The sequence below is a fragment of the Cricetulus griseus genome, assembly GCF_003668045.3.
Source record: "Cricetulus griseus strain 17A/GY chromosome 1 unlocalized genomic scaffold, alternate assembly CriGri-PICRH-1.0 chr1_1, whole genome shotgun sequence".
Lineage (NCBI taxonomy): Eukaryota > Metazoa > Chordata > Mammalia > Rodentia > Cricetidae > Cricetulus > Cricetulus griseus.
In genome coordinates this window covers 206,947,528-206,973,103 of record NW_023276807.1, presented here as the reverse complement: position 1 = coordinate 206,973,103, position 25,576 = coordinate 206,947,528, and the positions used below count along the sequence as shown (strand labels likewise).

Here is a 25,576-nt window from a genome sequence, read left to right as displayed (position 1 = left end):
TTAATCGTGGTCTGAATGCTTGCATCCTTCCCCTTTCCTGTCTTCTCCTTGCTCCTCTTAAAGTGCTATAACCCGGGAGATGGCTTGTGGAGTGCAAACACTTCATAGAATGTGATCGTTGGATATTGTTCTATTCATCGTATTTTTAAGTTTGGTAAAGAGGACTTTTGAAGACTTCCTTATTATTTGTGGGTTGTTGAGAAAGACTAGGACTTCAGAGATGTCATCAGTATCATGCTCTTGAAGAAAGCTGACTGAGGGGCTGGAGAGATGGTTCACTGGCTACTCTTCCAGAGGACCTGGGTTCGATTCCCAGCACCCACATGGCAGCTCACAACCACCTAGAATTCTAGTTTCAGGGCATCTAACTCCCTCTTTTAACTTCCAAGGGCACTAGGAGTCAAGATAGTTCCAGCAAAAGGGAACTTCCTTTGAGGATTTTATTCACTGATGGACTCCAGGGGATGTGTATAGTTCCCCAAGAGCCTGTTAAACAAATACGAGTAACAAACAGTGGAGGTTCAGATGTCTTGAAGCTGGTGTAGCTTGATTCTTGGGCTCTTGAGGCAATAGGAGGAGGGGCTAGGGAGGTGGGTCAGGAGGTAAAGTCCTTGTACAATCACAAAGACCTGTGTTCAGATCCCTAGCACACGGTTTGGCTGTGCACCTGTGATCCCAGTGCTGGGAGGTGGAGACTGGAGGACCCAGGATGCTCAATACCTGGCTTGTTTGGCCAATCAAACTTGTTTGGGCACCAGTTTCAGTTGGGACCTAGTATTTCAAGAATTTTCTTCCTGGGCATTTGGAACTAAGCAATGTCTAGCTCCTCCTCATGAGGTCCCAATGACAAACCAATGTTCATCCTGGGACTTTGGATGACCTGAGACTGGATGACCTTAAGACAGGCACACTGAACAGTGCACCCCACATCGGTGATGACTCCCCATTACTGTTCAGGCAGAACTCCCTCTTAGTTTTCCCCAGGCCATATGTAGATAGCTCCTTTATCAGTCCAAGACCTCATGGTGAATGTAGAAATGGTTGGGAGGAGAGGCTGGCTTCTCAGGCGCGGGTCCAGTGGCCCTGTTCCCTTCAACAGGCCTAGCTATGAGGATCTTTTACAAATGACGATGACGGCTGTTTGATTTAGAGGGTTGTGATGGACAATACCCAGTCTCAAAAAATTAGGTGTAGCATGACGGAGGAATACACTCAAGGTCCACCTCTGGCTTTCACATGTGGGTGTACATACATACACTTAAACACTTAGGAACGCACCACACACACACACACACACACACACACACACACACACACACAAATGAGAAAGCACTTTATACAAGTGTTAGAAGGAACCACATGATAGACAATTATGGGGCTTTTAAAGTTTGCTTTATGGAAACCTCAATTGTACTGAGTGGCAGGCTGGAACCACTTGGCATCAAGCGCTCCGATCAGACATGGTAGTGACAGACTTATGTCCTTGATGCTGGTGCTTTTTTTGTGCTGGGGATTGAACCCAGAACCTTGTGCATGCTCTACTGTTGAGCTATGGTCCTAGCCCTAATCCCATTTAGATGTTGTAGGCCAGTGTCAGAAAAGGGTGTTAACAGGTTAGAGTTAGCTGTTGGATGGGTCAGGAAACAAAGATTGCTGAAATGACACAATGATGAAAAACAAAGCATGGCCACAATCACTGGGATCGTTTAGCAAACATGAGGAAAAAGTGAAAAACTAAGGCCCCAATGAGTCTTTATTGGTATAGCTTCTGTTGTGTGTTATGGAAGGGAGGATAGCTCTTTGCTTTTAGTACCTGCCTACAAAGGTCATATTGTTAGCAGAGTAATTTTCACAACTGGAGACAAATTTGATTTAAGTGTACATGTATCTGGATACAACTATAGATGTTTGTGTTCCAGAAATCTAAGGTAGGAGAAAAGATGATCTGCAGGAACTGGGAGCGTGGGGGTGGAGTGTGGAGGGTGGGGAGTGGGGGTGGGGTGGGGGTGGGGGTGGGGTGGGATAGCATTTGCTGTCCTAGATTGACCCTAGTTTTTGGCCCTGCATATCCTAGTTCACCCATGGAGACACAGTGCCCCCCTGTGGTCAGCAGGGTCATTTATCACTTTACCTGGTTCCCTAGGTTCCGGGTTTTACAGCCCCATTGTTGAATATAAGGCTGTCCTGAAATCAAGGCCTGCTAAGAGGCTTCGGGGTGGGGGGGGGTGGGGGGGTTGGGGGGTGCGGTACAATTTGACAGAAGCAGAGTCACAATTCCCTGCTTGCTCTCTCCTCTTTAGACTTAGGATTTCTGTTTGACTCTTATTTTATTCCCAAGGAATGTGCGTGTATTCTAGACTTTAGCGGCCAGTAAGGTAAGAGACTGCTCAATGGGAATGAGAAATCAGAACAGAGTGAAAAAAGCATTATGGGTTGGTAAAAAACATGGCAGGGCCGTAGTGCATGCCTTTAAACCCAGCACAAGGCAGAGGCAGGTAGATCTGTGAGTTCAAGGCCAGCCTGGTCTACAGAATGAGTTCCAGGACAAAGAAACCCTGTCTTGAAAAAACCAACCAACTAACCAACAAACCAAACAAAAATAAAACTCCACCAAAACTAAACCCAAGGGGAAAAAAATCTGGATCTCATAGAGATTTTTCAAGGAACAATGGGGAGCTTCATAATGACATTTTGGTCATATATATATGCATATGTGATGATGGTCTCATAGATCCTTTCCTTACAAATACCAGAGCTTTCTTGGTTTGTATAATGCACTCTCTAATGTTTCACAATGAAAAAACAAAATCACCTAATGTATGTTTCTCAGAACATATCCCCATCTTTAAGCAATATATGATTATACCAACAAAGCTGGGCAGTGGTGGCGCATACCTATGATCCCAGCACTCGGGAGGCAGAGGCGGGCAGATCTCTGTGATTTCGAGTCCAACCTGGTCTACAGAGCTACACAGAGAAACTCTGCTCAAATAAATAAATAAATAAGTAGATAAATAAATAAATAAACAGTTAGACCAACAAAATAGTGACACTACAGCAGGCAGGGTAGAAGTAAAAATATGGTCAGAGGAAATATGGGGGTGGGAGACATCACTTTAAAAAAGAGATTTAGGAATAACTGGGAAAGATTAGTGATCTTTGACTCGAGGCTCAGGGTTTGGTGAGGACATACGGTACCCAGAGCAATGTAGCTTATGTTTACCAGATCTCTCTGCCAGCAGACTCTAATTGATGAGTCCATGGGAAATGTAGGGCACACTCTATGTTTGACATATGACAAGGGAGAGTCACTAAGAACACAAACCAAAACTTTATTATATAGCTAGGATTTTGTAAGCATCCCCACAGATTGCTCCTCTCAATTGCTAGTGGCAATGGGCTCCCCTCAGGTCAGCTAGGGAACTAGAGGGTTTGAAGTTCCTCCAAAACTTCTTCAGGGAAGGACAAAGAGGCTCAGGCTATCCCAGTAGAGTGAGTCTGGGGCTTTAGCTCATCCCTGTCTTTCTGTGGTATTGGGGAACCCAGGCCCTCATGCACACCGGGTAAGCAGGTATCAAAGGTATTGACTCCTGATGACCTGCCCTGTTCCAGTAAGTTCTGTGAACTCTGGTTTCTCTTGTGTTCTTCACAAACTATCTTCCTGTGACTGCAACATCCAAACCAAACTAAACCTATCTATCCCCCAGCCTCAGAGCAAAGGAGAGGCAAGAAGACAGCTTATTGGTAGCAGAGATACAAAGCTGGCTCTCTGCAGGAGGTCTGCTGGAAGCTTACTTCTTGAGTTTTCTTCCTAGGTATATACAAAATAATATGAGGGAGTGACCGTGAGAGACAGGGAAGGCGATAGGTGTGAATTAAAGTTCCTAGAAAGAAGTTTACACACTGAACATTCTCAGAGGGTGATGGGCTGATTAGAACTTAAATGGTTGTGAAGTTGGAATGCTGCAGGTCTGGTGCTTAATTGCAGTCTATCTTCGGTTTCTTTAGCCCCTTGGATAGCCATTTATGACCTGCCTTTGTGTCTGACTTGACATCTTTCTGACTACCAGATAAGATCTTTTGGGATAAATTAATAGATTATTAGCTTTCATTAACCCTGAAAACTAAGAATGTCATCAAACAGCATCCGTGGCCTTTGAAGTTTTGATTTGTGGCTTTGTTCTGTTACTATAAAAAAAAAATGATGAATGCTGGGCATGGTTTTTCACTCTTTTAATCCCAGTATTTTGGAGGCAGGGGAGGTGGATGGATGTCTTTGAGTTTGAGGCCAGCCTGGACTCTATAGTGAGTTCCAGTCTAGTAAAGGCTACATACATACATATTCAAAATGAACAAACAAAAACCAATCCAAAACAAAAATCCCAAAATAAAACAAAAACCAACCAACCGACACAAACAAAAGCAACTACAAACTTCACGAAGCTGTTACCATGGTGGAACATGGAATGTGGGGTAACCGTGATCTTTTCTGGGTCATAGCCACTCCTATGTGGCCCCAGAGAAAACTTCCCCTGTGTTTTACATCATCACAGGAAGATGTGAAAATTGTCACACACATTCCTGATTATCCCACTAGCCTGGATGTCTTTCCTCTCGCTCTCCAGTCTCATCGTTCTATCTGTCTTCTTTTCTGGCCTGCTTACGGCAGCACCAGTTGCCCCCCTTTTTTCCCATCTCGGTTCTTAGGCTGGTTCCTGTTCCAGGATGTTTTCATTTGTGCTTTCTGAAAGCAGTCTGTCCTTCTCCTGGTCCAGATGCTCTCCCTGGTGTTCTCCAGATGGAGCCACCCTCTACCTTTATGTCTGCTCTTGACAATATTCTTCAAACTCAACACGTCTGGCCCTGGGTGGTAAGAATTTGGGGAAAAGAAGGAAATAGATACAGGGAGGAAAGGAAGTATTGGTGGCTTTGGAGAGGAGGCCAAAGGGGAGTCCAGGGTTGCTGGGGTGGACAAGGACAAAGAGTTCGCAGCTCATCAGCAGCATGAGGTACTGAACTCTACCTTGTCTGCCTCTAATGCTGATGGCACCAGTGATCCAGAACCACGGGGAGAGCCACAGCAGGTCAGGGTGCTCCTCCTCCTTCAGTTCCTTTCATAGTTAGACACGTTTCTGTGATAGGGATAATTCCCTAACTTCCATACAGCCACAGCTCTTTCAATACACCCTGCCAAAGTTCTGACAAGATCATATTAATGTAACCATAGCAGGGCATGGATGACGTGCAGGACAGCTCTGTGTCCAGGTGGCTTGACCAGTCTACAGAGCCCTACCAGCTGTTTCTAGCCTCCAGCTTTTGTTTGGTTTTGCTCAATAAGACATTAGCAAATCAGAGCAAGAAAATAAGATTATGTTAGCACCTTCCTGGTTGGGTCCCTGTAGATCAAGGATACAGCTCTCTGGGCCGGTCCTTTCTAGTTTCTACTAATAGCAAGCTGATTACTCAGCCCCTGGGTATTGCATGTCCCTTGCTTTGTCTGAACTCTGCCCACACACACCTTCCTGAATACCCTCCCATTCATGCTTCCTCAGTTATGCTGTACACTCTCTGAGCTGATCTGGGATTCTAACATACAGGGTGAACATGGGTGTTGGGAAGGGAAAACACAAGGAAGGAAAGACTCTTTACAGAACTTTTTATACAGTTAAAGGAAAGTGACTTTTGAGGCCTCATTGGCTAAGTGATCAAACTAACTTTTCTGAATGCCAGTGTTCCTGGGTTATTACAGGGATAATGTCACTGCTGGAGTTGTGCAAGTGAGGTGTGTGTACAAACAACAGCACAGCACCTGTCATGCTGCAGGTGTTCCCTGCCGAAGCTGGTGCTTTTGGTGCACCCCAGGTTCTCCTGCGTACCTTACTCCCTGCATCAGTGCTGAGAAGACACAACAGGACAGTGCTCCAGGGGAAGTATTTCCCCTCCCCCACTCCTGTTTTTGCTCACCCATTGCTTTCTCATCATTCCCCGTTGTGGAGACTGGATTTAGATCTCTTACTTTTTCAGGAGGGGAACACGACGGGAAGGAGACAAAGACAGAGACAAGAACAATGCAGGAGAGTTTGTTCATGTTAAAGCTGTTTGGGTTATCACACTGGAAATCACAAAGAAGGGGCAAAGTGAGCTTCAGGGCACATCTTTCCTTTCTCATTTCTTCACCAAGTGTGAGATGCTCCAACTAGGCCAGGGCAGGGGAGCAGTTACCCTGTCCCTCCTCAGTTCCAGGAGAGCTGCTTTTTTGCACTGTCCTTGGTAGCAGTTGGTCAGGCAGGGAGAAGGAAAGTCACTAGGTGGTTATACCTCAGAGTAATCACCGGAGGTATTTATTTGGCGCCAGCCTGCTCTACAAACACTGCTTTTTAATCCTTCAGCCTGTGGCAGCCAGAATGAGAAGCTCAAAAGGTAGCAATGGTGTCCCTGAGGCTACACCAGACTCTATGTGAAAATGGCAGACACTGAGAGTGGGTTGAGGTAGTTAGTGAAGGAAAAAGATCTAGCCCTGGTTTCTGTTTTTAAATGTCTTTCTCCCTCCAAATGGTGTTCTATTTTTCAGTTCCCAAGAGTAAGGCAACAAAGGGTTGTTGAAGTTCTAGCAGTCCTTCTATGTCTGGGGGAATGGCCTGTAACCACTAAAATGACTCTGGGTCCCAATTCCACCCACACCCCCCTTTCCTCATCAGAGACATGAATTACAATGTGGCTGAAGGGAAAGGGCAAAATGGGCATTTTATTACACGTACTAGAAATCCTGGAGTGATGGTCTTGATACCAATTTTCCAGTTAAATAGGCACTTAAACAATCATCCTTTCTAAGTCTTGAGCAAGAACAGGATCTCTTACATATAAAATCTGGAATAGTCTGTGCCTTGTAAATGCTTAGTCTCACTGGAAAAAAAAAATGTGTGAGGGCCAAAGTCATTCAGGGAGTGTCCTCAGGAGAAGTCATCCTAGATAGGTCCGTCAGTGCAGTGAGGAATCTCTCAGGCCCACAAGGCAATAAGAGCCATGAAGGCAAAACCAGCAGCCACACAGCCATACTTGGCCAGAGGGGCCTCAGGACAAGCCAGCTCCCGGGGCAGAATTTCTAGGAAGGTGACATATAGGAACGTGCCAGCTGATATTCCCTCTAATATAGCCTGGGCTAATCCCTGCGCTGGTCCCGAGGCCCCTCCGGCCACAGTCAGTCCTAGGGCTAGGCCCACAGGGGACATGAGTGCTAATGACAGTATGCAGAGTGTGGCCCACCGTGACCCAGCGCCAGTCTTCAGCAGCCGCAGGCCTACACTGAATGCCACAAGCCCCTTATGAGCCAGAACAGCAACACAGAGCTGTATAGTAGCCGCCACTGTTGTCTGCAGTCCCACGGCTAGACCTTCGAACACGGAGTGAAAGGACAGTGAGAGCAGAAGGATGAGGGCGCGGAGGGGCCCCCGTGAGGGTGAGGGCACAGGTGGGTGCTTGTGGAATTCAAAGGCATGAGTCCCTCCCCATTCCTCTCCCTGTGCTGTTGATCCTCCAGTGTCCCCATGACAGTACTGCAAAGCCAGCGACTCCAGAAGGAAGACAAAGAAAAAGCCCAGGGAGATGACGAGCTCTCCATAGGGATACTCCACCTAGGAACAGAAAAAGGGACCAGGAGTCAGGACGGGAAGGAGATAGGACACTGGATGGACGCGGGACCAGGAGAGAGAAGAGAATGGGAAAATCTGGTGACAGAACAAGAGGGAATAAGGCTGAGCAGGCATGCACAAGTGAGAAAACGAGAGGGGCTGAGGGACAAAATGCCACTTGGGTTAGAAATAAAGAGGCTCCAGGGTAGGAAGGACAGAGTAAGGCAAGAACTTTTTCTGAGGGTCAACAAACGAAGGGTTAGGTTGGCACCTTCTGAGAAGAGATTCCTGGTATTCCTCACATGTCAGGAGGGCATGAAAAGCCCTGGTTCTCTTCTCTCTGCAGATACTTACATAGCTGGAAGCAGCATCCTGAGAAGAGTTTCCCTTACTCCCTGTACTATTCTAGGGAGACAGAAACAGAGATTAGACTGAGTCTGGGGCTGCGCTAGCTCCTGTCCTGCCCTTTCAGCAATCAAGCTTTCCTTAGACACCCAACCTGACCACCTTCCACTCTTCTGTCCAACAGCTGCTGTCCCACGCACCCTCTGTGCCCTGGGCTTTCCCTCTATCGCCCCCAGCTTCTGGTAATCATTCTGGTTATCATTCAGCCCTGTCACTCAATTTCTCTGCTACCCACCTGCACCATGAATTTCTGAATTTCTGATTCAATTCCCCCCAGGGCTTCAGCAGTCATATGCATCAACCCTGCTCCCAGAAAGACACCGGCAGAGACGCAGCCCAGGAGGCTGAGAACTCTGTAGTGATGACCTAGTAAGAAAGCAGAAGTTATCTTTCAGTCAGCAATGAGATAAATGGGAATGAATGAAGAGCAACAGATGGCACCCAATGTCTTTGTGGGCACATGGGAACCCAAGCCAGATGTCAGGAAACGTCTGAGATAAGCCTTAGTGTAAGGGACAGAGATGGAGTAGGGCTGTACCTGTAGCTGCATCCATCTGGAACCATTTGAAGTAGATGGGAGCAAGGCCACAGCCCAGTGTGAGAGCCAGAAGGGCAAACAGGCAGCCAATTTTCACTCCTAGCAGCACCTCCATCTTTGGTGTGTAGGATGAGCACCGGCCTCAGAATGACGAATGCAGCCTGTAGCAGTTGAGGTGTCCAAAGTGGAGTGTTCCCTTGGGTGACTTCCAGGAGACTGCTGATGTCCTCTTTGTCCTGGGCGATCTGGGCTTACACAGCCCTGGCTGCCGCATAGCTGACTAGGGCTCAACCCCAGCCACCAGCCCTCCCCCTATCTGGAGGCCCCTCCCCTGCCACACGCCTTCCTGAGCTTCCAAACCAGAAACTCCAGACTCACTGCCAGGTATAGCTCAGTGAAATTTTCTCTTCAATGCTGTGACTAATCCAAGAGCTCTGAGGAGTCTTAGTTCATGTCTGGGGTTGATCTAACCTCAAATGGGGCAATCTATGGTAGTTACGTCCCAGATAATTTATATGTGGGGCAATTTGGTCCTGCCACAGTCAGGACATTTCATCTAAGGCTTCCACACTCTCTACCCTATCCCAAGTCTTACAGGTGCTGTACTGATACTTGAACTGAACCCTTTCAGAGAGGATTTGGGGCCACTTGAGGGTAGAGAGAGGGGGTGGGGCCGAGCAGAGGGCTGCTATTCTTCTGTGGGAATTAGCAAGCGAAGGGATTCCCCTTTCCTCTAATTCCAGGAAAATAGCTCCAGGCATGGAAATTTCCAGGCGTGAGTGGAGATTCCTAGTGTTACAACATACTGTCACTTTTCTTTTGAGACAGGTTCTCATTGTGTCTAGCCTGGAACTATGTAGACCACCAGGCAGGCCTTGATAAACTCACAGAGACTCACCTGCCTCTGCTTCTCCAGTGCTGTGATTAAAAGCATGGGCCACTATGCCCCACCAGTTACCACTTCTGACTATGCTGCTTCTGTAATGAAGCCCCACCAGTGAAATTGTCCTTTGTTTTTTCTTTTACACTTCCCTTTCCCTAAAGTTTAAAGAAACCCACAAACTTCAAAGAAACAAAAAAGCCAGGCAGAGCACCTTTCTTCCTTTTGGTCAAGATAAGCTGTGCATGTCCCTGTTGCTATTCCTATAATTATCAACTGCTAACCTTGTTGTTTTTTGTCATACAGGACAATTTACAAACTTGATGTGCAGAACCTCAGATTGCTCAATGGCCTACCAGATGTCCATCAGTGACAGGAAATCTAAGATCTTTGATTCTTATCAAAACCTGTGAAGTCACCAACTTGCCCCCTTCCCTTTATAGCTCATAATTATGCTGAGAGAGAGGGGTGGGTGGGACTGCCTTCCTGGTGGGTACCACCCTGACTGTTTGGGGGTTTGTTAGCATTTCCTGATGTGAACTGGGGTTGCTCTGGAAAGGAAACAGGAAGATAGAAACAAACTAAACAGGAGTATTCTGACTAGATCTAGATGAGGGTAGAGATGGAAGGCTTAGTTCTGAAGGGACCAACCTTGAGGGGAAGGAGGCAAACTCCAGGGAGGGCTACCTTGGCAAAGAGACAGGGGTAAAGAAGTCAGCTAACTACTAGTTCCCACTTATGAGGCCCACATAAACATGGGTTGAGACCTGCTGAGCCAGTTCTCACAGGGCCGGAGGTGTCTTACCCTACCACCCTAGCCATCTTTCAAGGAAGTATCTCTGGTAGACGCTGTGAGATCTCACTGAGATCTCAGCATTCTCTTCATTACAGATAGGCCAGGACAACTGACCCCTACATATCTTTAAAGAATCATGAAAATCACTTCTGTTCTTAAAAGATTTATTATTAAAATTTCAAACAACTACAAGCACAGGGGTACCAGCACTCTCTTCCTGGACACCAGGTAGCTTTGGCCTTGGCAGGTGTGATGGGAGGAAACACTGGTTACACATCCTTGTCAACTCTCAGTGGGCTCTTCAGCAGGGGACGGAGGAAACGCAGGTGGATCTATCACAGGTAAAAGGTCTCCCCAGGAGCTGACTCGGGCACAGCGATACAAATCCCTAGAGCACACACGGGAAAGAGGCATTAACATGGGCTGCAGGCTCTTGTTACATTTCCCCAACCAGTCATGTCTCCTATACCTGCCATGCCGACGTGCTGTGACCACAGCATGCTGCATGTTCCCATCTGGACAACAGAGGTGACAATGCACATGGCGAGGCCGTTTAAGGACAGGCTGAGTGATACGGGGCCAGCGGTTAGTCTCCTTTGGCGACCCCCTGGCAAGGATTACTACAGAGAATGTTTCCTCTTTTGGCTTCTTATTCTAAAAAAACATAGGGGTTGTTTAGAGGGAACAAACCTTTTCACTCCCTTTTTACATGCCTAAGTCCTTTCTCATACTCTAGAAATCACATAGAGCTCCACATTATTCCAGGAATTCTCCAGCTCTTCCCACCCCATATATATATATATATATAATATATATATATATATATATATATATATATACACACACACACACACACACACACACACACACACACACACACACACACGTATATGCATACAAACACACACATATGTATATGTATACACACACACACACCCCATCTAGCTCCCATTGAGCTATCTAGCTATCCTGTTTTCCCAGGCTATTTCTCCTTCCTGCAACACACTCTTGAGAATACATACCCAGCTGAAGGGGATAGGATGGTATGGCTGGGAGAAACTACAGGCCAGGGACTTGGAGGCTGTCAGCTGAGGACAAGGAAGCTCATGGGGACACTGCAAATACAGGGAAGATGCATCAGTGACGCTGGTGCTGGGGAGAGGTACCTTCTGGTAAAGGTGCTCGATGCACAACCTAATGGCCTGCATTAGATGCCCTAAATTCCACAGAGGAGAGAACCGATTGTCCTCTGACCTCCACAAGCATGCTATAGCATGTATACATGCACCCACATACACAGCACACACACAGTGAAAAGTAAAATAAATTTAAAAGTGTCAAGAGTTAACAGGGGTTGGGGGAGGGGAGCACAGCAGCGAGGGGGTGGGAAAGCAGTGGCGGTCACTGGTGGAGGCAGTAAATGACAAAGGAGAGGAGTGGCTGAGTGTCACCCTCTTGTGCTTCTGACTACAGGACAGGACAGGACAGGAGGGAGTGGTACTTACTGGGGCAAAGACAAAGCCAGGCTGAAGGTCCAAAGGGGACTTTTCTTTTTCCTGCAACCAAGGAAATAAAGCTGACCCTGTGGAATCTATCTTCATAATCCAACCTCGGCACGCAGAGAACTGAGAACTCCCCAGAATAATTCTAATACCGACAAACCATGTTCACCCAGTTAAGCTGGCTACAGAAAGGCAGGGACTTGGTGCTTGGTACTGTAGTCTCCTACCAGCAACCGCCACTAAAAAAAAAAAAAAAACCCTCATTCTCACTCAATTAAATTTAGGACTCTATATTGGTTCACATGGTTTCACTGAGACAAGTCCTTGGGTCAGCAACACCGTCAATCAGGAGTCAGCAAAGTAAGTTTTTGAAAGGAGTGAGCAGCACCCATCTCTGAGGTGCTTAACTGCAGTCTGCAGGGTGAGCTCTGTCAAGACATGAATATGCATAGCTCCCAGGGCAACAGGTACTGTGCTGGGGGTTTGACCTAGAAACTCTCATTTGCCAACCACTTTGCTGTATCATGAGTCACCATTACAGATGTGGGACAGCCACCAGCTCCAAGGCAGTAACAGTAACCTTACGACAGAAAGGGGAAGGACTGAGGACAAGGAACCTCACCTGAAGGACCAGGTTCCTGGCATCCATGAGAAGATGGTGCCCAGCTTTTGTTCCGTTCTCCACCAACACCTGTTTACAAACAGAGGAAATAAGCAGGCGCTCTGAATCCCAAAGCAAATGCCAGTAGCGCTGTCAGGACACTGGCAGGGAAGTGGGCATTGTGTGAAAGGTGGATACCCTGAGGAAGTGCAAAGAGCTATAAAAGAGAAAAAACACTATGTGATAACCAGAGGACAAGGCACAGAACCACAAAGCTGCTTTAAAACTTGAGGGGGAAAGGATTTCAACTCACCAGAAAATGGCTTGTCTTACGCCACAAGTTCCGAACTACCTCAACTCGGTCAGCCTTGCTGGGTAGTTCACTGAGGGCGAAGGCTGACACGACCACATCAAACTGGACCTGAGGACCAAGATAAGGGACAAACAGATCTGACATCGCCCTATCCAAAAGCACAACAAATTCCTAGCCTCTAAATCCTCCTGACCCCAAGATATCTCATTATGTATTCCAGGTTGAACCTGAACCAATGGTAATCCTCCTGCCTCAGCTCCTGAGTCCTGAGATTATGGGTGTCTTAAATGTCTTCTATTGCTTCTTTTGTCTTCTAACACACAATGGTGGGTTTCAAGGCTGAAACCACAGCTGTCCACCTGCCACACTAGATCTGAGAATAACTTACTTGCTACTTGCCTTGGGTGACACAGGTAGAAACTGTCTGAAAAAGACACCTGGGATACAGGGCTTCCCTGATTCTGAACCACCTACGGAAGAAAGATGTGGCAGCAAAGACAGAACATAAACTTTATAGCCAAAGTTTACACTCAGTGAAGAGACATTCCTCAGATAACCCCAGCTGAGAGGTGCAGGACTGTAATTAAAAACGTGGCCTACTAATCCCATCCAACCAACCAGAGTCCCATAAAGGCCTCTAATATTGTCTCACTGTAATACTGGAAGGAGCCCAGATTATCTCAATTAATTAATTAATTAATTTTGGCTTTTTGAGACAGGGTTTCTCTGTGTAGCTTTGGAGCCTATCCTGGCACTCGATCTGGAGACCAGGCTGGCCTCGAACTCACAGAGATCTGCCTGCCTCTGCCTCCCGAGTGCTGAGATTAAAGGCATGAGCCACCAACGCCTGGCCGATTATCTTAATTTATAACTCTCTCCTCTACATCCCAATAAAATTCTTTCCTAACTCCCTCAACTTTTGGAAATCCCTGGATTAGAGCTTGGTCTCACCTTTTAGTAGCTTTTCAGCCAAACCCAACATGGCTGCTGAACTGTCCACACACACATATTCACGGAGGCTCTGGCCCCAAGTACTGTGAGCAGCCCTGAGATGGCAAGATGAAAACCACCAATTTTTATGACACACAGTCATTCCTTTTTTTTTTTAATGATTTATTTATTTATTATGTATACAGTTTTGGCATGCTAGAAGAGGGTACCAAATCTTACTATAGATGGTTGTGAGCCACCATGTGGTTGCTGAGAATTGAACTCAGGACCAGTGGAAGAGCAGCCAGTGCTCTTAACCTCTGAGTCAGTCATCTCTCCAGTCCCGACACGGTCATTCCTCTAAGAAACCCACCTGCTCTCAATCCCGCCCCTGGGGAATCAGGGCATTACATTAAAACAGATAAGCTAACAGTGTTATTTTATGTTCTTGGTACATTTACAACTTCTGAAATAAAAGGCAGATGATTAAAAAAAAACAAAACTGACTTGTAGACAATTTTTTTTTTTCTTTCTTCAAGACAGGGTTTCTCTGTGTAGCTTTGGAGCCTATCCTGGTACTCGCTCTGGAGACCAGGCTGGCCTCGAACTCATAGAGATCACCTGCCTCTGCCTCCTGAGTGCTGGCATTAAAGGAGTGTGCCACCAATGCCCGTCGACAAAAAATTTTTGATTGGCATGTAAAATCTATTCCCTACACTAAATTGCTTTCTCTTTTAACCCAAGTACTGAACCTTTTTCATGTGCACTGCTTTGAATCTGACCCTAATGTGAACACCTTCTTTTGCCTTGTCTAATCTGAGGGCAACAACATTTTAGGTCTAACTTTCTTGTTCTCTAGTATCCCAGTTTTTTGACACTGAGGTGGTATTGAAGATCTGACTCTCTAGAATTAGAACTGACACCACCAAGGGCTAAGAAAATTATTTACCAGGTGACAGAACCAGTGCCGGATCCAAAGTCCATCAACGTTTGTGGCTGGAACTCTGGAACTCGAGCCTGGATCTGAAGAAAATACATGACACCCACAGAAAGGTCAGTTAGCCTTAGTGAAGGTTAGGGGACCGTGACAGAGGTGGAACATGAATGCTTTATAAGATTCAATAAAAATACTTTGAGATAGGAAACATCTCAGTGATGCTAAACATTTCTCAGGCCATAGAATTATTTCAAAGGATAATAGGATAATTAACGTGTTTATAACATTTCAAGAACTCCTTTCACAAAAGACTAATTTACAGGTAATAAAAACAACGATAACAGGGTCAGGTGGGAACATGAGAGACTCACCTCATGGAATGCCCTAGAAACTGCTGCAAAACCACCGTCCAATCTTGCTGCCATATATATCAGACTCAGCTCTTCATTATAACTGCAAATAAATAAATAGAAAATAAAAATCAGTCATCCCCCACCAGGAAATACACCAGCCCCACAGTGACCCTCGGACGTTTAGGAAATGAAAAATTTGCAGAGGACTCTTCTGGGTTTCCCTTCCCAATACAGAACAGTCCAGGAAGCTTTCTCAAACACAGAGGTGATTAATTCTCTCAGCTCTCCTCCAATTCAACGTTTCTTCTCTGTACCCTTTCTACAAGTCCTTATATTCAATGTTTCTTCTCTGTACCCTTTCTACAAGTCCTTACCTGAGTTTCTGCCAATGGTAGGTAGTTCTGCGCAGGGCATTCAGTACTGCCCCACGAAGTTTCTCCTCTGTCTGAGTTGAGTCTAGGGTGAGAAGGGCTGGAGGTGAGGACCTGAGAGAACTGGTCAGATCCAATGTAGTACACTGCCCACCTAATCCTCCCCCACGCCCACCTGAGAAAACGCTCCAAGTTCAAGAGAAGCCAAACCCAGAGAAACCTCTGGAGAGAGTAAACCACCACTGTCCCAGAGTGGACCGAACAGTATGTTGCCTCTGATAGTACCTTAGTCAACTTAACCTATCCAAGCTTCAGAGTAAACAGAAGTCTGATAAAAAAACTAATTTTTTTTACATTTATTTATTGTGTGTGTATAGGTCTGAGTCAGTTCTCACCTCCAACCATTTGGTAGAAGGTCATCAGGTTCTGTGGCACATGCTTTTACTCTGTGCTCTCTCTCCTACCCATGTGATAAAAATTTAAAAGCTAGAATAAGGACATCTTCATGGACATTTTCACTTCCTTTACACTTAGTAGTGAGACATCTTCAATATTCCAATAGAAAGGCGCTTGGAATCTAGGACTCATGAGTGTGTTGAGCTCAGGACCACGTAGTAAAATTCTATAAACACCCACTGCAGTGGTTTGACAGAGAACAGCTGCCACCGGCTCACTGACTGAATGCTCTGTCACCAGGGAATGGCACTATTTGAAGGATTATGAGAGGTGGCCTTTTTGGGGGAGGTGTGTCACTGGAGGTAGGCGTTGAAGTTTCAAAAGGCCATGCTAAGCCCATAGTCTCTTCCTGCTGCCTGCAGGCTCAGATGTTGGAATCTCAGTTACTTCTCCAGTACCATGTCCACACTCGTGCAGTCATGCTCCCCGACATGGTGACAATAGACTGAAACTGTAAGCTAGCGCCAATTAAAATGCTTTCTTTTATAAGAGTTGTCTCTTCACAGCAATAGAACACTAGGACAGCTACTCTGAACCAGGTACCGTGGGACATGAAGGGAATACAAGAATAAGGAGCAAATTTGCAATATAAAGTTCACAATCTTGAAAATAATCTGAAATGTAATCACTTTCTACTCCTGAAGTAGATCTCACTACTTACTGCCAGCCACCTATACGGCCTTTATTCTACCAGAATCAACATATAGTCATAATCTATCAGACTTGAAGAGGTAGGAAAAAAATGAAGAAAACAAAAAACCCAAATATATAAATTTCTGACCTTTATCCAATCTCCAAGGGCAACCTCTGGCCCAATCTACCTTCTAGTAGAGCATTACTACTGCTGTTACTACAACAACAAAAAAACGGCAGCATTTATCCGAGAGATTTGTTATTCCTTGCTCCTAACTTCTCACTGACATTTCAATATGGTTCACTTTTAGTCTTAAATCCTACCTTGGCTTTCTAGGAATTTTTTCTCAAGATCCGCAGCCCGTCTTTGCAACTCCTCAGGCTCTACTGGCAAATGTCGGCTCCAGAGATAGTTGGTGAGCGCCTGCACCTGCTTCTCTACATTGCGGACGGGTCTCTCTGTGGCCACAGATGGAAAGACATCACTATGTGGTGGCCTCGTTTGTTTCTTTGGTTTTCCCTTCCCGCAGTTTCTCACCAAGAAGCAATAACTGTGCTGCGTCAGCCAGTGCTTGCGGCAGCCGCACGTGCGGAAGACGCAGGATGCCAGGATGCTTACGATGGGGCGTCTTCCCCAGAAAATCGGAATTGTTGTCTACCTGGGACACACCGGGCACAAGGGCGGCGAAAGCCTGCAGACCGCGAAAGAAACAGAAAGGTTGCACGTGCCTGCTGCGGGAGGCATCGCCGAGGTCGCTCCTCCTCCGAGAGATGTCCCTGGAAACCAGCTCTTTGCCAGCAGAGGAAGGGTGCACTTACTCGGGACTGGGATCCTCGAAGGCTGCGGCACCATCTGCAGCACCTAATTAGAAGCTTCACCTCCTTGGCGGTAGCCATGGCTCCAGGACACACCGGAAACGGAAGTGCAAGTGTCTGTGACCATCAGCCCAAGTAGCTGAAAGCATCTTCCGTGGAACTTCGACCCGGACGGTGTCAACTAATGAGAAGAGGGAGTATTTGCTAGCAGCCAATAAGCGATCTGTATGTACATCTTTTTGCGACGGAAGCCGTACGTGGGAGGGGCTTAGTCACCAGAAGGGGCGTGGTCTCAAACTGCGCGGGCCTGGGGCGGAGACCAGCGGGGCAGGGGAGGGTTTGGGGACGGGGAGCAGCCTCGCAGGGGGCGGGGACTCGCGGGGCGAGGCCTGGGCAGGGCCAGGGGCGGGGCTGAGAGTTGGGTGGGCAGGTGAAGACAGAACGTGTTGACTTCCTTTGTCTTCGTTTGGTGCCAGAGAATTCTGAGCCTTGGCTGCTTTCCCCGAGTAAAACGGGAGAATACCGTAACAAAAATCAGATTTAGGTGACCAATGAAATTTAGGTGTAACGAAAGCTAATAATTATTATACTTAGCAATTTAATAAATATAAAGCCTAATTGATTTACTTTTTCTTCCGTTTGTTGGTTGTCTTTCCGAGTATGCTCCAGGCTTTCAAAGGTTAAGAACTTCCACATAGTACACCGAATTCCCACAAACCTCTGTTATTAACCTAATTTTTCATGTGGTTAAACGCGTACAAGATCGCGAGCTTATTAGGTGGCAGCTGAATTAAACGCTAGGGAATTGAAAGTCCGACTTATATCTTTAAACAACACTACACTGGGTATTGTTGGTCCTTGGAATGCAAATGAAGAGTTTTATGCTAAATGTTCCAAAGTGCTAACGTGTGGCATTAAAAAGGCCTCAGGGTGCTGTAAACTCTTGGTTCCTGGAAGCACGCTTTACACAGCTGTGGCTTCGTCTCTAACCTCGTGGCGGTAGAAGCATACCCTGCATAATCATCAGTACAGATAGAATAATTACGCGACCACATATGGGCAACTGTACTAGCTGGATACATCGGTGCCTGGTTTGTTTCTGGGTCGTAGAGATTTGACTTTATCAAATGACTCTCGAGCCTCGAGGGTGGGTGGTTGACAGCTGTGGAAATGTGCTGCCACCTACTGCACATTTCCTTTATTTCTCTTTGATTTTGTTTTTGTTGTTCGGAGGTCTCTAATAGCTCTGACTGGCCTGGAACTCACTATCTAGACCAAGTTGGCCTACAAGGCTTAGAACTCACAGAGATCTGCCAGCCTTTGCCTCCCAAGTGCTAGGTTTAAAGGCCTGTGCCCCATGCCCAGCCTCAGCTTTGCATTTCTTGTACTTTAGTTTTATGTTAAATTCCTGGCTTGTGCTGAACAATAAATATCACTGCCACTTACAGGTCTGACATGATAGAAGATTGAATGTGTTTTTTTGTTTGTTTGTTTGTTTCGTTTTTTGTAGGCAGGTATCAGAACATAGGGTATTACCCCTGGGGTCTGGTGGTGAGATTCTAGAGCAATGCCAGTTGATGCTTTAAAGGGTTGTTGTAATGATATGAAAATGTCTGGGTCAAAGTAAACCTTCAATAAATTTATGCTGCTATTTTTATGAGTACTTTTGGAATTCGAAGGGACATGATTATATATTTAAATTGTTATTCTTCATCCATATCATTTTAAAAACAGACATGAAAATAACAAGTTTTTGGGGGCCAGGTAAGACTGAGCACTGGGGAATGAGAAGAAATCAGAGAATTGGTAGTGTCTGTGAATGACATTCCTCTTTTCCCTATCAAATTGCTAATAGAGATGTAACTTCTTCATTGGAAATACAACATCTCAAGAACTGACTGTGGTGGTTTGAATGAGAATAGCCCCCATGGGCTCATATGTTTTAATTCTCCCCCCCCCCTTTGGTTTTTGAGTCAGGGGTATCGTTGTGTAACAGTCCTGGCAGTCCTAGAACTCCCTTTGTAGATCAGGCTGGCCGTGAACGCACAGAGATTTGCCTGCCTCTGCCTCCCAAGTGCTGGGATTAAAGGCATGTGCCACCACCGCCACCAGGTTGTGTTTGAATTCTTTGATCCCAGTTGGTGGAACTGTTTGGGAAGGATTAGGAGGTGTGGCCTTGCTGTGCTTTGAGGTTTCTCAGAAAACTGGTGCCATTCTCAGTGGCTCGCTCTGCCTTCTGCTTACAGTTCCATAGGTGAGCTCCCAGCTATTCCTGATACCATGCCTTTACTCTGAAAGTGTGGATGCTAATCCTCTGGAATCATTAACCTCAATTAAACACTTTCTCTTATAAATTGCTCTAATCAAGGCATCTTACAAAATCTCTACTTTTTACAAAATTATTATTTTTGTATGTGTATGTATGTGTGTAAATGTGTATATAGCGTGTGTATATGAATACGGTATGTGTATGGAATGTGTGATGTGTATAGCTGGTGTGTGTGTGTGGGGGGGGGCAGTGTACAGGTGTGCTAGTACCATAGTGTGTGTTTGGGGATCAGAGGACTTTTGGGAGAAGCTCCTACCTCCAATCATGTTGAGTCAAAGTCCCACTTGTTAGTTCTGCTGCTGGCCTGTGCACTCTAGGCTAGCTGGCAGCAAGCTTCTGTGCAGTTTTTCTGTCTTTCTCCATTTCACTGTAGGAGTGCTGGGATTACAGAAGTGCACTACTGTGCTTCTCCTCAGGCCTGGGTGGCTGGAGTTTAGCTCCTGAGCCATTTCTCCAGTTCTTCTTTCCTTTCCTTTTCTTTCTTTCTTTCTTTCTTTCTTTCTTTCTTTCTTTCTTTCTTTCTTTCTTTCTTCCTTTCTTCCTTCCTTCCTTCCTTTCCTCTTTCTGGGACAAGGTCCTGCTGTGTGGTTCTAGCACTGGCTTGGACCTTACTATGTAATCAGGCTGGACTCAAACTCATGGCAATCCTCCTGCCTCTGTTTCTCAAGTGCTGGGATGATAGGTGTGTGTGCACCACCCAAACCAGCTTCTTTCCCTCTTCCTCCTCCTCCATCTTCTGTTGCAGTTTTCCCACCACCCCTGCTGTTTTTCCTCTTCTCCCTCCCCTTCCTCTTCTCCTTCCCTGTTCCTCCTCATTTGATAACATCATTCTATGTAACCTAGGCTGGCCTTGATCTTAGGACCCTTCTGTCTTTGCTGCTGGAGTACTAGAATTTACAGGTACATGCTATCTGTGTTCTGGGATGCTATAATTTGAAAAGGGAAGCCATATCATATAAATAATATATTGTCCAATAAATGCATTCTTGTTTTTATTTCAGAACATCAATTGCTTTTGAAATTTTTCCTCTGTAAAACTTTGACTTATATTTATTATGTAAAGCTCATCTCAGACTTTTGCTGCTGCACCCCATGTCACAAGACTGTGCCTAACTTTGGGGGTCTAGGCATGAGAAAGCAGTTCTATTTTTCAGAGGTCTGGAAACATTGAACTGTGGTTAGGATGTATAACCCAACTAAACTTATTTCTTTTCCAAATTGCTCTTGGTATGTGCTTTATCACAGCAACAGAGAAACCTAACTAAGGCACCACGTTCCCAGATTTATGGGGGTAGTATGCTGTGTGATTTCCCTGTGATCTTTGACCCGTTTGCCACCAATTGCACCACTCCAGCTATGGGCTCCTCCCATGATGATTGGGATGCCAAGTGAGAGAATAGTTTCCTTCAAGATAAGTCAGGTCACTCCATGTACCTTCTCTCGTAAGTAGAAGAGGCCTCTACCCAGCCTGAGAAACTGCACACAAAGACCGGCAGACAGTTATAGATTCAGTCCTGGGGAGCTCAGTGAAGTCCACAGTTATAGTGCCTTCCTCTGCTTCTTTTCTGTCTGTACTCATGTGCACATTGCCTCCTTCCCCATAAAATAAAATGAATCTTTTAAAAAAAGAAAATGACATTTGGCTTTAGCTTTAGCAAGTTTTAGAAATGATTACTGTATTAATAATGATTACTGTTATTTTGTACAGAGAAACTGTATAGAAGTGAGCATTGAGAAGTTACTCAACTTTACTGTGAAGATATACATGTTAAACATTGGTGTGCAGTACCGTTGCTCTGCATTGTGAGTAGGTGTGAACTTCTCGGAATGCTATTTGTGATGTATGCAGAACCAACGGGATGGTGGTGTTCCTTTGATCCAGTGGTTCCAATTTTGTCATGTCTACTGAATTCTTTGTGGTAGATTGGCAAATATGAGTTGCATTCCTTTGCTCCCGTGGTATCATGAAGGACCTCTGCTCTCCTTGAGATCCCTAAGTAAAGACAGCTTCTTAAATAGGAAAGACAAGCAGGCACCTAGAGCCCAGGCCACAAGACAAAAGTTCCTTTATTTTCTATGGCCTTTCTACCTGGCAAGCACCCCTGGTGGGGCAGGAATACCTTCCAGAAGGGCTGTAGACATGACTAGACTAATAGTTTGAGAATTATAAATCCAACAGAACAGTTTTTTATGAAGGACTTAAACAAAGAAATTTTGGAAAAGGGAGGGAAGTTTTGCCCCACCAAAGGGCAACATGAAGTTTCTATTTTTCTATCTTAGTGTCCTCCAAAAATGGAACAAGTGAAGAATGATCACAACTGTTCTATTGTCCCAAGGCTTTCAGGTTAAGAAGAGTGTGTTTGAGAAAAATACTTGCTGGCTGGATGATGGTGGTGCACCCCTTTAATCCCAGCACTCAGGAGGCAGAGGCAGGCAGATCTCTGAGTTCAAGGCCAGCTAGGTCTACAGAGTAAGTTCCAGGACAGCCAGGGCTACACAGAGGAACCCTGATAAAATGATACAAAATAAAATAGACAGAATAAATGCTTGTTTGTCGTGAAGAGGCAGGTGGACACTAAACAGGGATCTGAGCCTTTGGGGAGCTTTGCAGTAGAACTGTCATCACCCCGCATGTGACCACAGGCTAGATGAAAGGCATATCTGTGTTAGGGACCATGACAGCATCCATGAAGCATCCCCATTTCTTCCCAGAAAAGAATTACATAGCTTGTGCTATTTATGGGCCATGTACCACAAGTGAATTTTCGCATTAATTTTCCAGATGAGGAAAATAACGATTCCTTCCTGAGCTTTTGTCAGATCAAGGTGGGAGCTTTCTTACTCACAAGAGGAGCTCTGAAACCTGAGGGAAGGAGGCCAGACAGGGATGAGCTGGCCGAGCAGCTGACAGAACCAAATAACACAAACAGAGCCTGGCCTGACAGAGTGACTGAGCCATAGGGCACAAGACCTGCAAGGTGATAAATAAAGATTAGATGATGACATGATTGAAGCCTGACTGTCCTTGAGCTCACTCTGTAGACCAGATTGGCCTTGAACTCACAAAGATCTGCCTGCCTTTGCCACATGTGTGCTGAGATTAAAGGTGTGTGTCTCTACCTCTTGGCTCCTGATGGCTATTTAAAAGTTATTTATTTATTTTTTGAGTCAGGGTTTCTCTGTAGCTTTGGAGCCTGTCCTGTGTCTCGCTCTGTAGACCAGGCTAGTCTTGAATTCATAGAGATTCACCTGTTTCTGTTTCCCAAGTTCTGGGATTAAAGACTTGTGCCACCACCGCCTGGCCCCTGGTGGCTTTATATGGAGAGAGACTACGACACATGCATGCTCTCTGTCTCTTGCCTTGTGATGCCCTGTATCACCCCAGGAGTCTGCCAGCAAAAAGGCCACCACCAGATATGGCCCCTCAGCTTTGCCCCCCCCCCCCCAGACTGTGAGTCAAACTGAATTTACCTAGTTTGTGGTGTTGTGTTATTAGCAACAGAAAACAAACTATAAACGGGGCATTTCGCCATGTGACCGATGAGAAAAGCCAGGCTCAAGGAGCAGAGCCAGTTCTATAGAGAACCTCAGAGTCAGGAATGCTTGCATTTATTTCGGCTCACCTGCCAATCATGTGAGTCTGACTCACCCCTGAATTGTGAGGTCTCTGTAGCGCTGTCTCCCACACACCGTGGGAGCACTCATGCAACTCTCAGCTGGATCAGCCTCAGTTTCGATTCCCTGAAAGATAACAAGTTAGTACTTAGCCTCACCACCCTCACCTGCTCCTCACCACAGCCCACCATTCATCTTGGGAGGAGACAGGTGTAATGCCACTCCAGAATCCCTGGCTCTTGATTTTGTGCGATCCTCAGCCTAGAGTTGGGTAAAGAAGGGTGGGGCGTGACATCAAGACTGTGTAGGTTGAAGAATTCTCACTGGAGGACAGAGGCAGCTGTGGGGACTCCTCTGTAGTTAGTCCTGGGGAGAAGAATGGGCCGGCAGGAGGCAGGAGTTGGTATGGGCCTGAGTGAGCAGTCAGAAGGCAGAGGTTAGCAATCTATCTCTTTCTTCCCTCTCCTCCTCCCCACTCCTCTTTTCTTTCTTTTTGTCTGTTTTTTCTCCTTTCCCTCTTCTCTCCTTGACTCCCTCTCTCCCTTCCTCTCCTTTTACTGGAGAAGTCAACCACTAAGCTACATCTCTAGCTTTCTTTCTTTTTATCTTCTCATTTTTGTAAGTATTTATTTATTTTATGTATATGAGTTACCTGTCTTCATGAAGAGGGAGTCAGATCCCATTACAGATGGTTGTGAGCCATAATGTGGTTGCTGGGAATTGAACTCAGGACCTCTGGAAGAGTAGCCAGTGTTCTTAAACACTGAGCCATCTCTCCAGCTCTGATTTCTTTTTGTTTTGAGACAGGATTTGACTAACCTGCCCAGGCAGGCTTTGAACTTGTGCTCCTCTTGCCTCAGGCTCCAGAGTGATTGGGATTACAGGTTTGAGTCACAGCAGGTTAAGCAGAATGAAATCAGATTCTAATGCAAATGCCAGAGCACTTTATTTCCCAGGCAATTGAGAGGCTCACCATTGTCTAACTTTGGATAAGTCATAAGGCTCAGTTATCTCCTTATACAATGGGATTGTGAAATACTTGCTTTGGTTTACAGGGATATGGGGGAGACGTGATGTAAAAGTTAAGAAGGCATCCAAATTGTCTTTCCTGATTGAAACAGGAAACCAGGGCATTCAAGGCAAGGGAGCACACAGTGCAAACTGTTACCACCAGGCTCATTTTTATTATTACAGCTCTTTTGATAATAGAGTTACATTTCAGCAAGCAACCTTGATTAGCAGGCCAGCATGTTCAAGCTTATGTAATGCACAGCATGGGAACATCACTTGACCTAACCAGTCTCTAGCAGGTGAGGAAGGTTGCAGGCACTCCTGTGTTCCATCACACATTTGTTGGCATTCCAAATTCTCTTTTTGAGAAATACGAATATGGGGTGTTCCGCTGTCCCTGTCACAAATTCATTATGTCCTCACAGGACCTTAATTCAAACCCCAACATAAAAGCTTTCTAATCCCCACAGTAAATTGCAAATGCATGTTTGGCATTTATTAATTCAGGTGAGAATCTAATATCCTTCTGGAATGGGGGAAGAGTCTTATCCTCTGTTTAGAAGGATGTGGCCCTTTTCTTAGGTGATGTACTATTCCACTCTAGATTCTTTATCAAATCTGGAAGCAAGGACCTTGGTCAGGAGAGACTGGAGAATGGCTCAGCAGTTAGACAGTGAAGAGCACTTGCTCCTGTAGAGGACTGCAGTTCATATCCCAGGACACACAATGGGTAAGTCACAATAACCTGTTACTCCAGCTCCAGGGGATCTGACACCCTGGTCTGGCCTGTGAGAACACCTACACCTGCATGCACATAATCCCTCTGGAAGACACGTTCTTTATAAAAAGAAGTATGCTTAAGAATAATCTGGGCCATGGCAGAGGCACAGAAATAAAGAAGGAGCCCTGAAGATGTAAATGAAGAAGGTGACTAAGCCAGGTCCTGGGACAGTGAAGAAGAGAGAGTAGGAAATGTGAGGAGGAAATGTAGCAGAGGCATTTTGCATAAGGCCTTTCTTTCTTTCCTTTAAAACATCTTTTTAGCATTCATGTGTGTGTGTGTGTGTGTGTGTGTGTGTGTGTGTGTGTGTGTGTGAGAGAGAGAGAGAGAGAGAGAGAGAGAGAGAGGCTATACCGACAGGCACATGTGTGGGAGTTGGTTCTTTACTACAGTGTAGATTCTGGGGATAGCACTCAGGTCATCAGCCTTGATAGCAAGCACTTCACCCACTGAGGCATCTCACTGGCTCTGGAATTTCTTGACAATGAGACAATGAGAGGAAGGAGACACTGAGAAAGGAAATGCTTCTCACTTTATGACTCTCAAAGAAAATATGGTTTCCACAAAGTCCCTCCTCTTGCTTCTGCTGCTAGAGCAGATGCTTTTCTAACCCAATCTTTGTGCAGACATGGCCTCCTTAGTATGCAGGACCTGGGACAGTTTCATCCAGTGCTGTGATCT

The 25,576-nt window shown here is 45.8% G+C and overlaps 2 protein-coding genes across 3 annotated transcripts; both read right to left on the bottom strand.

Moving 5' to 3' along the window:
- Positions 1 to 6,719: 6,719 nt before the first annotated feature.
- On the bottom strand, positions 6,720 to 8,857 carry Slc39a2 (solute carrier family 39 member 2). 2 transcript variants are annotated; one of them, XM_027386617.2, is made up of 4 exons: positions 8,572 to 8,857; positions 8,269 to 8,399; positions 7,983 to 8,033; positions 6,720 to 7,631 (listed from the first exon to the last, which is right to left on the bottom strand). In XM_027386617.2, exons 1-4 carry the CDS (start codon positions 8,684 to 8,686, stop codon positions 6,999 to 7,001), a joined length of 930 nt encoding a protein of 309 aa, XP_027242418.1. In that variant the 5' UTR covers positions 8,687 to 8,857; the 3' UTR covers positions 6,720 to 6,998. The 2 variants fall into 2 exon arrangements, with proteins under 2 accessions (XP_027242418.1, XP_027242419.1); XM_027386618.2 differs by having other exon boundaries at positions 7,247 to 7,631; positions 7,900 to 8,033.
- A 1,537-nt stretch (positions 8,858 to 10,394) lies between these two features.
- On the bottom strand, positions 10,395 to 17,314 carry Mettl17 (methyltransferase like 17). The gene is made up of 14 exons (XM_027386616.2): positions 17,163 to 17,314; positions 16,882 to 17,035; positions 16,668 to 16,802; positions 15,258 to 15,339; positions 14,902 to 14,983; positions 14,543 to 14,616; positions 13,615 to 13,709; positions 13,063 to 13,133; positions 12,664 to 12,771; positions 12,372 to 12,440; positions 11,753 to 11,803; positions 11,270 to 11,362; positions 10,717 to 10,901; positions 10,395 to 10,635 (listed from the first exon to the last, which is right to left on the bottom strand). Exons 1-14 carry the CDS (start codon positions 17,238 to 17,240, stop codon positions 10,530 to 10,532), a joined length of 1,383 nt encoding a protein of 460 aa, XP_027242417.1. The 5' UTR covers positions 17,241 to 17,314; the 3' UTR covers positions 10,395 to 10,529.
- Between the last annotated feature and the right edge of the window lie 8,262 nt (positions 17,315 to 25,576).

What these genes read in the sequence shown, in the direction of transcription:
- Slc39a2 (XM_027386617.2), bottom strand. Translation starts at nt 8,686, where the DNA reads ATGGAGGTGCTGCTAGGAGTGAAAATTGGCTGCCTGTTTGCCCTTCTG. An exon ending in CCAGATGGATGCAGCTACAG is followed by an intron (nt 8,400 to 8,571) that starts GTACAGCCCTAC and finishes CTTTCTTACTAG; the next exon opens with GTCATCACTACAGAGTTCTC. An exon ending in AGGATGCTGCTTCCAGCTAT is followed by an intron (nt 7,632 to 7,982) that starts GTAAGTATCTGC and finishes TTCTGTTCCTAG; the next exon opens with GTGGAGTATCCCTATGGAGA.
- Mettl17 (XM_027386616.2), bottom strand. Translation starts at nt 17,240, where the DNA reads ATGGCTACCGCCAAGGAGGTGAAGCTTCTAATTAGGTGCTGCAGATGG. An exon ending in TTCGAGGATCCCAGTCCCGA is followed by an intron (nt 17,036 to 17,162) that starts GTAAGTGCACCC and finishes CGCGGTCTGCAG; the next exon opens with GCTTTCGCCGCCCTTGTGCC. An exon ending in ACAGCACGTCGGCATGGCAG is followed by an intron (nt 10,636 to 10,716) that starts GTATAGGAGACA and finishes TGTGTGCTCTAG; the next exon opens with GGATTTGTATCGCTGTGCCC.